The 14707-nt window shown below is 40.6% G+C and overlaps 1 protein-coding gene and 1 long non-coding RNA gene across 9 annotated transcripts in view; one reads left to right on the plus strand and one right to left on the minus strand.

The window, feature by feature from the left end:
- SLC12A1 (solute carrier family 12 member 1) overlaps positions 1-9000 on the plus strand; it is an 87707-nt gene extending 78707 nt beyond the window's left edge. For all 6 annotated transcript variants that reach the window (XM_044924984.2, XM_044924983.2, XM_025295540.3 and 3 more), the window contains 3 exons: positions 5856-5991; positions 7542-7609; positions 8865-9000. In XM_044924984.2, the coding sequence (XP_044780919.2) occupies positions 5856-5991; positions 7542-7609; positions 8865-9000 (340 nt within the window). The remainder of the gene's footprint in view (positions 1-5855; positions 5992-7541; positions 7610-8864) is intronic.
- The window catches only part of LOC102409612, a 92806-nt gene that overhangs the window by 59152 nt on the left and 18947 nt on the right, over positions 1-14707 (minus strand). The window contains exon 5 of one of the 3 annotated variants that reach the window (XR_329249.4): positions 2120-3972. The exons of the other annotated variants lie outside the window; for them this stretch is intronic. This is a non-coding gene — a long non-coding RNA (uncharacterized LOC102409612). Of the gene's footprint in view, positions 1-2119; positions 3973-14707 lie in introns of those variants that run through there. 3 annotated transcript variants of the gene reach the window in all.

Here is a 14707-nt window from a genome sequence, read left to right on the forward strand (position 1 = left end):
TACAACAGACCATAAATTAAAATATTTAGAGCAATGACTTCACAATTATAAAATATTTTCAATTGTTTACAGTTCAAAATCATGTTTAGTATTGCATCTGTATGCAGTTTAGCACATTTGATTTGGTGTGGCATGGGTCTCCAAGGGTGGAAACAGGAGATACAAAGGTCTCAGTATGGCATAGGTCCTTGCTAGACTCTTAGACCTCTTCTCATTCCTGTCAATCACCATTTCTCCTTCCTCCTATAGTTCTTGATGAGTTGCAACTCCACATTCCTCAAACCTTCTTGCTCTATCCTTCTTCTGATTCACTGTTATCCCAGATGAACTTAGTAACTAACTGAAAATTATCCAGATTTAAGATGCGTTCTTATTGACAAAATGGCAACCTTGAACCTCATGTCATTTGAGGGTATTCCTGATTCCTCTAAGGCTATGCGTCAGTTAAAACAGCTTTACAAAATGTCTTAACTGAAATAAGAAAGCTAGAATTGACAGGGCTGACCTGGATTATTACGATGTAATATTTCCTTATATCATAAATACCACTAATGCCTTTCATTCCTATATTTCTACAGTTATAAAGTTAAGAAAAATTAAGAACAGATTTATCATTCTCGTTGGTAAATGGAATTAAGATTTTTATATGAACTAAATTGTCATGCAGTAACCTCTGGTAGCCTTGCACATTTCATTTGAAGAATTTTAATTCCTAAGTCATTGCCCCTTGGCACTTGTAGTGATGTGATCAAACGGGCTCATCTGATAGCTCTAATTGGAGGAAACACATTCTCTTCTATAATACAGCAGGTACAATGATTCCCCAGTATGTGCCACTTAGCACCAGACCACAGCCTGCCAGCTCTCTGCCAATACAGGACCGTTTACTGTTGTCTAGGGCATAGTTGAGGAGGAGAAGGGGGCAACAGAAGATGAGATGCTTAGACAGCATCACCAACTCAATTGGCCATGAGTCTGAGCAAACTCTGGAGATAATGAAGGACAGGGAAACCTGACATGCTGCAGTCCATGAGGGTCACAAAGAATCAGACATGACTTAGCAACTGAACGACTACGAGAGCATAGTCACAGTGTCCCCTACTGAACTGGGATTCTCTATAAGCCCTGGCTCAATGCTGGCCACAGATCAGTCAGTCACCTGCTTCTTGTAACTGAATTCTTTTTGCTGGTATTTGTCTTAGCAGCAGCTAAGGACTGTCTATGCTTGCTGATTAATTTGTTTCTATATCCTTTGCCTCTTTACCCATCAATATGATTTTTTTACCCAAGTCTCTGTATCCTTCCCTCTGTTTTGTACTAGTCTCTGCCCAGCAGCCATGGTCACCTGTATACCCATCCTTTCTGTTCTATCACTGAGGATGTTGCTGCATCTCTAACCATGCCTCTTCCTTCTTTGAGTGTCCATCACAGCCTAAACGCTCTTCATCTTCGTACCCCTGACCTTTGTTCCATGGTTTCCTCTTCTCAAGGAGAAAACTCTATGTACAGTCATAAGAAACAAAGGACCAAGGCATTTGTACTTTTGTCCTGGTCTCTAAATTTGACTTTAGACACCATTCTGACTTGGTGTTGCTTACATATGCTCTGCATCCTACAATGAAGAGATCTATTTCCCTTTCTCAGGGAAAAAAAATTAATTCATTTTCACAGTTCTGGAGATTTTCTCTGTGATATTTCAAGGTGTTGAGGAAGATGCAAGGAAAAAGAACATTCTCACCAGAATAACTGTAGTTAATGTATCCTGATGTGAAGACAGAAGGCAACCAAGAAGAGGTGTGCTAGAAGTACCATCCTTCTCTTTTCAGTTTCTGCTGTAACTGATGACATGTTACTTGATAAAACAGCCACATGTCTGATGCTGGCGATGCCTTTTCCAGTATTTGAAGATAAGTTTTAGAACAGAGAATGGTCATTCAGTAAATCTCACAAATGGCCACTTCCCTGGTGACTCAGATGGTAAAGAATCCATCTGCAATGCAGGAGATGCAGGTTCCACCCCTGGGTAGGTAAGATCCCCTGGAGAAAGGAATGGATACCCACTCCAGTATTCTTGCCTGGAGAACTCCATGGCCAGAGGAGCCTGGCAAGTACAGTCGATGGGGTTGCAACGAATCGGACATGACTGAGTGACTAACACTTTCACACTTGACCACACCTGGAATCTTTGTGATAATTTTTAAAAGGCAAATCCTCGAAGTGGTTTAATAAGAGAACAGAACTCTTCAGTGGCCTGATGCAACCCCAGGCCCAGGGCCCAAATCTTACAACGCTGGCTCAACTTCAGCTTTCACAGGGGCCTTATGGCTAGACAGCCCTGGTCTACCATTAACAACCATCTCCTGATTGCTGTTCTTCCTTGATCACTCATTTTCACACAGTGTTAGCAATAGTTCACCATCAGTGATTTCCATGTTGGAGGCTAATGTTAAACGTCCTTCAGCTGCTTTTAATAGATCTTTCAACTACTCATAAAACATGAGTAAATCTTGATGGAGACATTCTATCATAGAAACGTTATCTATAAATACGGTAGAGTAAGGGTGAAAGGGAGGAAAAAGCTAAGTTAATGAGAAAACAATTGGGCCGGGGAAACTTAAAAGCTCTTGTGGTTAAATTCTTTTTTCTATTGTATAGACTGACTTAAAAGTCATAGGCCAAAAAGACAGCAATCATTAAACAGAAATCGAGAGAAACTGGAAGCAATTAACTAGATTATTTAGTTTAAATATGCTAGTGTGATCACAAAAACAACAAATACATTAATGTGTGAGAAGAAATTTTATATGAATTTTAGGGGAAATTTTTATGCAGTTTAACCTTGTTATTATGAGGAACAAGGATGGGAAAGGCAGGAAAGCTATAAGTAAATTTTTTTAATTGAATTCATTCTCAAGTGAGTCTGAGTGAACTCTGGGAGTTGGTGATGGACAGGGAGGCCTGGCATGCTGTAATTCATGGGGTCGCAAAGAGTCGGACACGACTGAGTGACTGGACTGAACTGAACTGAGCTGAATACTTAAACTATTCTAGAATCAATTTTAAGATATAATAAGAATGATCATGGGCTTCCCTAGTTTCTCAGCGGTAAAGAATCCACCTGCCAATGGAGGAGGTGCAAGAGACTCAGGTTTGATCCCTGGGTCAGGAAGATCCCCTGGAGAAGGAAATGGCAACCCACTCCAGTATTCTTGCCTGGGAAATCCTATGGACAGAGGAGCCTGGCAGGCTACAGTTCATGGAGTTGCAAAACAGTCGCATACAACTTAGCAACTAAATAACAACTGTAACAATAAGAATGAGCAGATTTAATAGAGACTCAAAATAGAAATCTAAAAGGACCTTTGGACCACCAAGCTATGAGCCATTCATTGCAGTCAGTGAAATGCTAGATCAAGCTTGCCTGGCTTATGTGCCCAATTTAGCCAATCTGGCTGGCAAAAGGGATAGAATTGTGCTGACTGGCTGATATTGAGGATAGAGTCATTCCCATCCAAACTACAATGGAGAAACATAGTATGGATGCCTGGGGGGACAAGCAAACAATCTTATTCCACTTTCCATTTCTTAGGAAACTATTTTTGAAGTGGTCTTTCCAAAAAGCACCTGGACTGAGAGGCAAATAAAACTCTTATCCCTGATCAAAATAATTGTATGTAAAGCTTAAACAGAGAAACCGTCAACTGCTAACCTCAGTCCCATGGTTGTTGAGTAAAATGAATGTCTTGCTTGTACAGGGCACTGCATACTTTTCAGAGCACGGCCATCCAAATCATCCTACTAACACTCGCATCAGTCTCACACCAGCTCTGAGCAGCCATTGTTACCCCTGTTATAGGCTAGGTTATCCAGGTCAAGGAGGACAATGGAAGAACTGGAGCAAGAACCCAGGCTCTTCTCTCCTAGGCCAGCACCTCTGCGCTGATGACCACCAAGGTCTCTAAAAGCACAGCACTGTTGGGAGAAATAGCAGATAAAAGTATTACATGGTTGAAACAATAATTGGGCATATCAGTCTTATTCTTTCCTACTCGTTGTCTACCATTCTGAATAAGTCAAAGCATCAGAAATCTACTGCATTAAGTATCTCTTCAATCTGTTAACAGCAGCACACTGGTGGGAACAAACTACTCCTTAGTAATCTCTGTACTTTCATCTGCAAGTCCTAAATCAGGAAAACTGATGAGACCACTGAAATCATTGTGCTAAGTCACTTTACTTTCCTGGTGGCTCAGAGGTTAAAGTGTCTGCCCAGAATGCAGGAGACCTGGGTTCGATCCCTGGGTTGGGAAGATCCCCTGGAGAAGGAAATGGCAACCCACTCCAGTACTCTTGCCTGGAGAATCCCATGGACGGAGGAGCCTGGAGGGCTCCAATCCACAGGGTCACAAAGAGTCAGACATGACTAAAGTGACTTAAGTGAAAGTTAAGTTGCTCAGTCGTGTCCGACTCTTTGCGACCCCATGGACAGAGGAGCCTGGTAGGCTACAGTCCATGGGGTCTGGTAGGCTACAGTCCATGGGGTCTGGTAGGCTACAGTCCATGGGGTCTGGTAGGCTACAGTCCATGGGGTCGCAAAGAGTCGGACACGACTGAGCAACTTAACTTTCACTTAAGTCACTTTAGTCATGTCTGACTCTTTGTGACCCTGTGGATTGGAGCCCTCCAGGCTCCTCCGTCCATGGGATTCTCCAGGCAAGAGTACTGGAGTGGGTTGCCATGCTCTCCACCAGAGGATCTTCCTGACCCAGGGAATCGAACCCACGTCTGTTACATCTCTGCATTGGCAGGCAGGTTCTTTACCACTTGCACCATCTGGGAAACTGAAATCATTGCTTCATGCTTTAATTCCTTAACCTAAAAGCACATTAATTCTAATTATCATTCATTCCAAAGTTATTAAGTTTTAAGTAAGCCACGATATATAAAACCAAAGAAAACTATTTATATTTGAGATCATCTTATAGTAGCATAGGGAAGACAACTACTCCTATAAATTATGTTTTGTTTTGTGCTATCATTTAAAAATAAATCTTATGAGATTCTTATGATAGATAAGAATGAGATTTTTCAGCAATTTTTAAAATGTTCTACAGTTCTGAGGTACTGCTCCTAATTTTCTAGTCAATGATTTTTTCTTAATTGCTCTAAAATGGCCTCAGATTTTAAAATGTTATTGATTTTTGTTCTTTCCTCTAATGTGCACCTGAACAATAGCCATTTGAACATCTCAGGCAGAAACATCAGACAGCAGAAGGACAAAGGCAGCATTATTTAGAGCAAACATTCAGATTGTTCTATAGCCATTAAACTCACTCACTCACTATTCTCCGACCTACCCACAGCCTCCTGCCATAAGGTGGGAGCTGCCATGTGGGCTAAAGGTGAGGAGGGCAACCCTATCTAACCCTCAGGGATGCTGGTTCATCTCCTACATTAATTCATGAACATCTCCCATAGAACCTGTAAAATAAGCAAATGGAAACTCATTTATGGGCTAAAGTGTCTACGTTAAAACTGTGCCTTTGACTATACTATGTAGAACGTGTAATTGCAGAGTAATTACCATCTATGTGTTTGTGTGTTTATATTGAGGATTTATTAATAATACCTAGTAGGCTATCAAGGCCTCATACCCCTTAAGGTCTTTCCTTGGGTAGGGAAGCACTATGATAGCCATGGTTTTACTCACAGTCTCCTGCAAAGATAATTCTTAGAAGATTTGCATGACATTCAGCTCTGATTCTGCAGCCAGCATACCTAGTCACACCTGGAGTATCTGTGAAATAATGAGTTAGTTTCCCACTGTGAGGCCTCTTTTATAATTCCAATTTCAGCTGGAAAGTCTTTGAAGAAATGATTGAACCATATCGTCTCCATGAAAGCTGCAAAGATTTAACAACTGCTGAGAAATTAAAGAGAGAAACTCCGTGGAAAATTACAGATGCAGAACTGGAAGCAGTCAAGGAAAAGGTAAGGACTTTTCTTCCTTAATCTTTACTTTGCTATCTAACTAGCTGAAAAATAAAACAGTGGTTGATTTAAAGATCGAGAAGTAATGTATCTATTATAGAATTTCACTTATTCGCAATCTAGGGTTTCTGCATATTTCAAGTCCTTTTTCAATCATATTAGTGAATGTGAGGATTTAGAAAACTGCTTTCATTTTTTAGTATAAAATCAAGTTTTTTAAGTTGAAAACAGGCTATTGATACATATTGTGAAGTCTTCTTTCCAATTTAATTTTATAGAAAAGGAGACAGACCCATCAGACTAAAATAATTTCAGTCAATACATATGCAAAGTAAATATAGATTGCTCACAGTTTTACACAATAAAAAGAATTTTAACCTGATCTAGCTATAAAAACTTACATAGGGATCTGAGAAAATCTGTAACTGGAACACTGAATATGCATGTTGGATCTGGAACGTCTTGTAGGATGGATGTGAAATGGTGAGCTTTTCTAGAGAACCCAATAAGATGGGAGTTACCTGCATCTGGCTTGAACTGAATGAAGTTGCAACAGTGAGGATGATGAAGAGGGCAAGGACATAAGAATAAGGCAGAAGGATTAACATCTGAATTGGATTAGACATTCAAAGAAAAGGACCTCAAGAAGCTCTAAATTACAAAATTTAAATAAACCAATTAGAGCAGGAGATATTAAAAACCTTTCAAATTTAGTAGAAAAAATACTGAGCTAAGAATCATAAACTCTGTGTGACAAAGTGCCCAGCTCTAACAAAAGCTTTTCATATAATTGAACAAATCACTTATCTAAGCCTTGGCTTCTGAACCAGTGAAATGTGATAATAAATATTACTCTCATCACTACAAAATAGTTAATGTAGTTATTTTTCCAAATGAGTCTTTTGGTGACTCTTTCATTGAAACCAGTCTCCTGTGCTGGTAAAAATCAAAGAGTTTAAAGAAAGATTAGACTAGGGTATAATCTATGTGTTTAGCTTACCAAATTAGTATCAAGATTAAGTTAGGTTTCTTCCACAGCAAACCTGTTCCCAGCACTGGCCATTCTCATCTTTTTACTGTTATCCATGTTGCTTGCTTGTTTTTTCTTTCTAGAATTTAATAAGCCCCTATACCTCAATGGGGCTTCCCAGGTGGCTCAGTGGCAAAGAATGCACCTGCCAAAGCAGGAGACGTAGGTTCAATCCCTGGGTCGGGAAGATCCCTTGGAGAAGGAAATGGCAACCCACTCCAGAATTCTTGCCTGGGAAATCCCATGAACAGAGGAGCCTGGCATGCTGCAGTCCATGGGGTCACAAAGAGTTGGACATGACTTAGCAACTTAACAACATAACACAGTGGTCTTATTCTTTATATTTCTAATATTTTCCACGAGTTTCTAAAACACTAAGTTTCCAAACCTGAATGAAAAGGTTTCTTTTTTTTTTTTTTAATGAGGCTTTCCTACTTGTCTATAATTAGAGGAAAAAAGATAAATTCTCATTCATAATTCTGAGAAACCACCCTCAACAAAATCTGAATGTTGTCCACAGAGTTACCGCCAAGTTCGACTGAACGAACTCTTACAGGAGCACTCAAGAGCTGCTAATCTCATAGTCCTGTAAGTATCATTGCAGACATTTAAGACTGTTACAGAGAAATCTCAGGTACATGGGTTAATCAATATAAAAGCTCAAAACTATTCGGGTGGAAAGTTAAATTTGGAACATGTAGGAAAATAAATACCACCCTAAGATAATGGGGCCCAAGGGCTTTAGAGGGCTCCATATGGACTTTACTCCAGACATGCCCCACCCAAAGGGCCAGGACACACGACACCTAGAACCCTCATTCCCTGTCTAGACCTCTCTCTAGGAATCTGACCCTGGAATTCCCAGCCAATTAAGCCCCAAGTTGGCCAAGGTTCACAGGCCCCTTTCCTGGATAGCTGCTCCTGAGATGTGGAGTCCATGGCATGTTCTCAAGGCTCCTTACCATGTGGGAAGAGGCCAGGGCAGGAGAAAAAAGAGTGGGCTTTTCCATTTCCACTCTTTGTCCTCCACCCCACAAATATTAGGGGCATACCTGCTGGAAATATGAATGTTTATCTAAAGATTCATTGCTAAACAAGAAAACCAGCAATTTCACATTTATATCTCATGATCTAACTCCTAGGTACAAGGGTAAGTATGTCTTCAAGCAAGGTCTACACTGGAAGACTATTCATCTAAGAGATAGACTGGTCTCCTGAGTTGGGTGATAGAGCCCAAATAGCTATTTCTCCCAAATATAATAAGAGCTCTAAAATATTAGCAAAAATCCTTCCCCCACCCCTAGAAAAATGGGGAGAGGTATTGATTGATCACATTTTTTATTTAAAGAGTGAAAATCTATTTATGCTTTGCCTCTATTCTACTGGGCTTCCCTAGTGGCTCAGATGGTAAAGAATCTGCCTGCAATGCAGGAGATCCAGGTTTGATCCTTGGGTTGGGACTATCCCCTGGAGAAGGGAATGGCAACCCACTCCAGTGTTCTTGCCTGAAGAATTCCATGGACAGAGGAGCCTGGAAGGCTACAGTCCACAGGGTGGCAAAGAATTGGACATGACTGAGCCACTAACACTTTCACTTTTCACTTTTACACTTTCTATTCTATTACAATGTCCGGGCCTATTTTTCTGGTTTGTAAATATTTGTATTATCTGAGAAACATCTCAGTTTAACATCTATATTCAAAATAATTTCAGTGCTTTCATTTTGTGGAGGAGGCATATATAAGGTTTAGGCTACTTGTTATTATATAGCTCAGATAGCTAATGATGTTACTGTTGGTACTAATTGTCATGTTTGTTCTTTATTTTTCTTCCATGCTGTCAGGAGCCTTCCAGTGGCAAGAAAAGGATCTATATCAGATTGGTTGTACATGGCTTGGTTGGAAATCCTCACGAAGAACCTCCCTCCTGTCTTACTAGTTAGAGGAAATCACAAAAATGTCCTGACATTTTACTCTTAAAAGATCTTTATCCTTAAAGATAAAGGATTAGAACACATTTTAATTTAATGTATGGATAATTAGGAAACAAGTTCCAGTACTTTATGTTGTAAATGTGATCTGTGGACATTCAAACCGAGAAGACTATACTATAGGCTTCCAAGTAAATTTTGCCATTTTTAAATTATTACTTAATGGGAACTATTTTTTTTAATCAGTTTAAGGGGGTGTCAAAGCCAATGCTACCCCTAGTAAAACATCTTGTCAATGCTATTTAAAAACATGAAAATTGAGCAAACATATGCTGGCTTATTACGCCCATGAAAACTCAACTTATCCTAAGATTTTCCAGGCACACCTAATCTTTTATTTGCTTATAGGGCCTGGTAGTGGCCTCAGTCCCACAGCAGTTTCTCATTAAATGCTTATTGACAGGCTGGTATAGTAACCATGGGTGGTTATCAAAGGAAAAGACCAACTGGGCAGGAAACATGATTATACTTGCCTTCTGAGAAGCTTACACTCACAAAGAAGATTTGAAAATCAATAACTAAAAACTTTAAGAGGTAACCTGAGTCTCCACAATGTTTAAAACACTTACCTAAGTAAGGTTATTTTATATAACAGATTATATACTGAGAGTGATCTGAGCAATTGCTGATAACATACAGCTTCAATTTGGGGCTGACTGAAAAATACATTAGCTGAAAGAGGAAGCAAAATATATTCTGATTAAATATGCAATATATTCTGTTCTTAATATATACATTTTAATTGCTTTCCCTACTAAATATTTAGACATTTTATTACTTTGAATATTTTTTTCTAATTAAGTTGTTAGCATAGATGAAGTCTTCATAGATGTCTAATTGGAAACCAAATATCACACATTTTCAAACTGTTATAAAGAAATATATCCTGAATCATATTTTTAGTTACTTTATATAATGATTGTAGAGAGTTAAAAGACAATTAAAATTTGATGTAGAAAAATTTGCAAATTTGGAATATATAAGTATTGATTGTTTTCATTTGTTAGTATTCATACAATACTTAATCACATTAAAAACTACCGAAATTTTTTTTCTGATGGATGCGTTGATTATTTTTCCCTGACATATTGTGACTGTTTATTGTAAATGATTAAAAAATAGGAGGGGGGAAAAGTCAACATGAAATAAAAGCACTCAAATTCGTTTGCTCTGGTCTTGTTTTTTCCTTTCAGTCACTAAAATCACACTGCAATGGTGTTATCAGATGTGAGCCTGAAAATTCCAATCAGTTGCCTCACTTATTTGCAGGTTGTTTAAAGCTAGGGTTCAACATTAGGATTTCAAGTCAGACTCTGGCCTCAGAAGGATGACTAGGGAGGGAAAAGGGAAACAGCAAAGCATAAGAAGCAGGGTATCTGTATTCCGAATCTGACACCATTGGACTTAACTCAGGCCTGGGTTAACCCTCTCTCTTCGGTCCTCTGTACCTGAAATTCAAATGGTTAGATGCTATCCTGGTGACCAGGACAAGGCACCCAGCTTTTCATCTGGGCCCTGACACTTCTCAGAAACGCTTGAGAGGGTCTCTGGAAACAGTGAGAAGTCATCTGACTTCTGTAACAGGAAATTCTGGCTCTTGTTTCTTGGAGAAGCTGTTAGGTCTCCTAAGAAACAGAAAGTTTAGCATGGAGCATGTTTATTAAGGAGTCCCGTTGGAAGCAGGAGGAGAAAGCAGGAAGGGTTAGGGAAAGGTGAGCTGAAATGCAGTCCCAAGGACAGCCTCAGTGACCCCACAGGGAGCTCTGGAGACAGAGGTTCATTCAGAGTAGTCCCAAGGGGGTCTGAGAGGACCAGACCTTGACACTCCCACATACATCAGTCACATACGTCAGTCACTGAAGGTGGGTGGCCTAGGAAGGGGTATGAATCTGGACGTGGCAGGTCTCTGCAGCTGAGTCATCCCCAAGGGCTGGACAGTTGAAGGCTGTCTGCTGACAGCACTCCCAGATGCTGAGGCAATAAGGCCTTTATTAAACAGAGCCTGGGTGGGGCATCACCATGCCAACTGCAGGGGTCAAATAAAGTAGTGATTAAAAAAAAAACAGATTGGCCTAAGTTAAAATCTCAGTCTCATCATTTATTAGTTTTATTACCTTAAATTAGTTATTTAATTTTTTGAAGGTTATTGATGAGATAGTGACTGAAGGGATAACAAAGGAGAAATTAACCAAGGAGGAGTACATGGACTGAGAGAAAAAGGGATGGGTGATCCTGAGGTCAAGAGCAGGGAAACAGGTTAGGGCAGCAGAAAATTGAAAAGATGGGAGTATGGTCAGCTGCCAACGGGTTTCTGTAGCCCTCAGTGTCCTGTCCTTGTCCTTTGATTTATCCAACTCTATTTGCCCAACCTCCTACAGTCTCTAAGTTCACAATCGGGCTTCTGAGCAAGAAGGAGAAGGTACACATTCATGTTCATTGATGTCCAACTTCCTCTGTCCCCTCATTTTGTACATGTGTCTCATCAGCTTCCCTACACTTGCCTCACAATGACTTTTCAAAATCTTCACCACTTTATCAGTTGATGACCCTGCCACCATTCTACAACACAGCCAGATACCCATAGATATAAAACTTTCTTATATAAAGAGGAACATACTAGGAGCATTGTCTTACAATGTCTTCCCTTAATACTCAAGCTTAGAACTCTTTCAATGGAAGGTTTTAAAAAAGATTATAGATTCCTGAGGGCAATCATAAGCCTACTAAATTAGAATCTATAGGAGAGGGACCAAGGAATCTGTATATTTTGATGATCCACGAGATTTTGGAACTACTGCTTTAGGCAGACTTCCTTATTACTGTGATGTGACTCCCACTACAGGCTGATGCCTCTAAATTTATATTTCTTTCCTTTTTAAAAAAGATTTTTTATATGGACCACTTTTAAAGTCTTTATTGAATTTGTTATGATATTGCTTCTTTTTATGTTTTGGGTTTTTTTGGCTATGAGGTGGGGATCTTAGCTCCCTGACCAGGGATAGAATACACACCTCCTGCATTGGAAGGCAAACTGTTAAGCACTGGACCACCAAGGAAGACCTCTAAATGTATATCTCTAACTCAGAGCTTCCCTAAGTCTCAGATAGAAATATTCAATCACTAATTTGCATGGTATTTCTCTTTGTATTTGGGTGGGGCAAAAAGTTTGTTCGGGTTTTTCCATAACATGGAAAAACTCAAATGATCTTTTTGGCCAACCCAGTAAACCTGCACTCCAAGTGCAGAATGACCAGATTTCTATTATACCCAACAAAACAAAAGACACAACTAGAGCAAAGGTGTCTGTTTCTCTTTCTCCATCGGCTCGCAGATCCTCTCTGAAATGACCAAAGAAACACACAAATAGGAAAGTTCTGCATCATAGCAGGAAACCAAGAAAAGAAGCCATGTCCTTTATACATTTTTAGAAACACAAGCAAGCTTGCGTTTATATGAGATGAGATCTATGGAAGCTAGAAAAGGTCAGCTTGCAACCAATGCTCCTGAGAATAACTCAGTGTCACAGGAAATAATTGCAAGAGACCCTGGGAGGATTCCACTAACCCCTGCCTGCAGTTTGCATGTGAAGAGGTAAGAAGCTGAAGGTAGGAGAGATACAGTGCAGCACTGGGATGAATACCAAGAAGGGCTATTGGGAGAAGCCACAAGGTGTATCCAGTGAGCACTCACAGCAGACATGGGTGTTGCAGGAGAGAATCTCATAGGTGTCCTTGAAAGGCACCAGAATGATATGTGCCAGCCATAGAGGCTGAGCCAGAGACAAAATCAGCCCTCAGCGCACAACTTCTCGTAACACAGAGAAGAAAACTCAGATGGGTAAGCCCGTCCTTGGGTCTTGCTGTTGTTAGGATGCTGGGCTGCTAAACTGGCACTGCAAGATGCTAGCAATGAGACGTTTGCTGCTGCTGCTAAGTCGCTTCAGTTGTGTCTGACTTTGTGCGACCCCATAGACGGCAGCCCTGCAGGCTCCCCCGTCCCTGGGATTCCCCAGGCAAGAGTACTGGAGTGGGTTGCCATCGCCTTCTCCAATGAGACCTTTAGCTAAAGTTAAATAGGAGGATTGTAACGATAATCAGGTGGTGAGGTGGAGGTCCCTGTGTCCATCACAGAAGATAGGCACATCTGCTTATTGTCAGACTGAGTGTCCACAGGCTGCTTGCTGCCCCCCACAGCTCACCTGGAGCCAGCCCATCTGGATATTTCCATCTCCTTCTGCAGAGATGCTGGGGGCACACTGACATGAGGATGGAACCCGTCTGGATTCCCAAGTGGAGAACAGGAGAAATTCCTCTTTGCGTGTGACTCAGATGTCCCAGTCCTGACAGATCAGGGCATCTCCATGAGTTGCAGTAAGAGCCAAGAGGTCAAACCAAGAGGGCTCAGGCCCAAGCAACCGACCCAGGCATTCCCCCGGGGCCAGCAGCTGCCCCAGAGCTGCCAGCTCTGATCTACAGGTAAAATCTCTCCAGGGAAGGTGTGGGCATCCCTGGTGGCTCAGACAATATAGAATCTGCCTGCAATGCAGGAGATCTGGGTTCGATCCCTGGGTTGGAAAGATGATCCCCTGGAGGAGGGCATGGCAAATCACTCCAGTATTCTTGCCTGGAGAATCCCATGGACAGAGGAGACTGGAGGGCTACAGTCTATGGTTTCACAAAGAGTTGGACACAACTGAGTGACTTTCACTCACTTGGGGAAGGTGTGCTGGTCATTCTTAACTCGTTAGGATTTCTGATGGTGCAACCAACTCGGTCTCCCTTTTTTAATGCAGAAAAAAACGTTTTCAAAAAGAACATACAATATGTTCCTTCATCTTATCTACAACACCATTCTAAACACACTATTTTAGGGCCCTGCTGCTGCTAAGTCACTTCAGTCGTGTCTGACTCTGTGCGACCCCATAGACAGCAGCCCACCAGGCTCCCCCGTCCCTGGGATTCTCCAGGCAAGAACACTGGAGTGGGTTGCCATTTCCTTCTCCAATGCATGAAAGTGAAAAGTGAAAGTGAAGTCTCTCAGTCATGTCCGACTCTTCATGACCCCATGGACTGCAGCCTACCAGGCTCCTCCACCCATGGGATTTTCCAGGCAAGAGTACTGGAGTGGGTTGCCATCGCCTTCTCCGATTTTAGGGCCCATTAAGGAATAAAAATCTCTGCCGTTTAAACTATGATATAATATTCTATCACTTAGCATTTTGTTATATTAATTGAGATATAATTTTTAGTCTTAAGCAGGTATAGAATTTTAAGTCATATATGGTTCCTATGCATACAAAAAAAGGGGAAAGATAAGTGAAATAAATTTAGTTTGACTTCAGAGTTCCACTCTTCTCTTCACCTGTCCACTCAGTTTATGTCTGTTTCTCCACAAAACAGGAGGAGCACTAATGACTCAGTATTTCTCACAGGGGAAGATCGATGGACACTATTTTCTCATTGGCATTAATAATTTTGATAATTCTGGGTTCTAGTACAGTTTTTTAATAGCTTAAATTTGTCTCCTAACAGAATTTAAAACATTGTGTGTAAATCCTGATGCATTAAAGAACATAAAAAGAGGGAAAAAATAATCCCAAAATGTCAGAAAAAAATTATCATTAAAAAAAGAGAAATCATGTTATAGAATAGAAGACAAACATACAAGAAATAAACAGAAAAGACAAATGTGTGCAT

This window comes from Bubalus bubalis, chromosome 11 (genome assembly GCF_019923935.1).
Source record: "Bubalus bubalis isolate 160015118507 breed Murrah chromosome 11, NDDB_SH_1, whole genome shotgun sequence".
Lineage (NCBI taxonomy): Eukaryota > Metazoa > Chordata > Mammalia > Artiodactyla > Bovidae > Bubalus > Bubalus bubalis.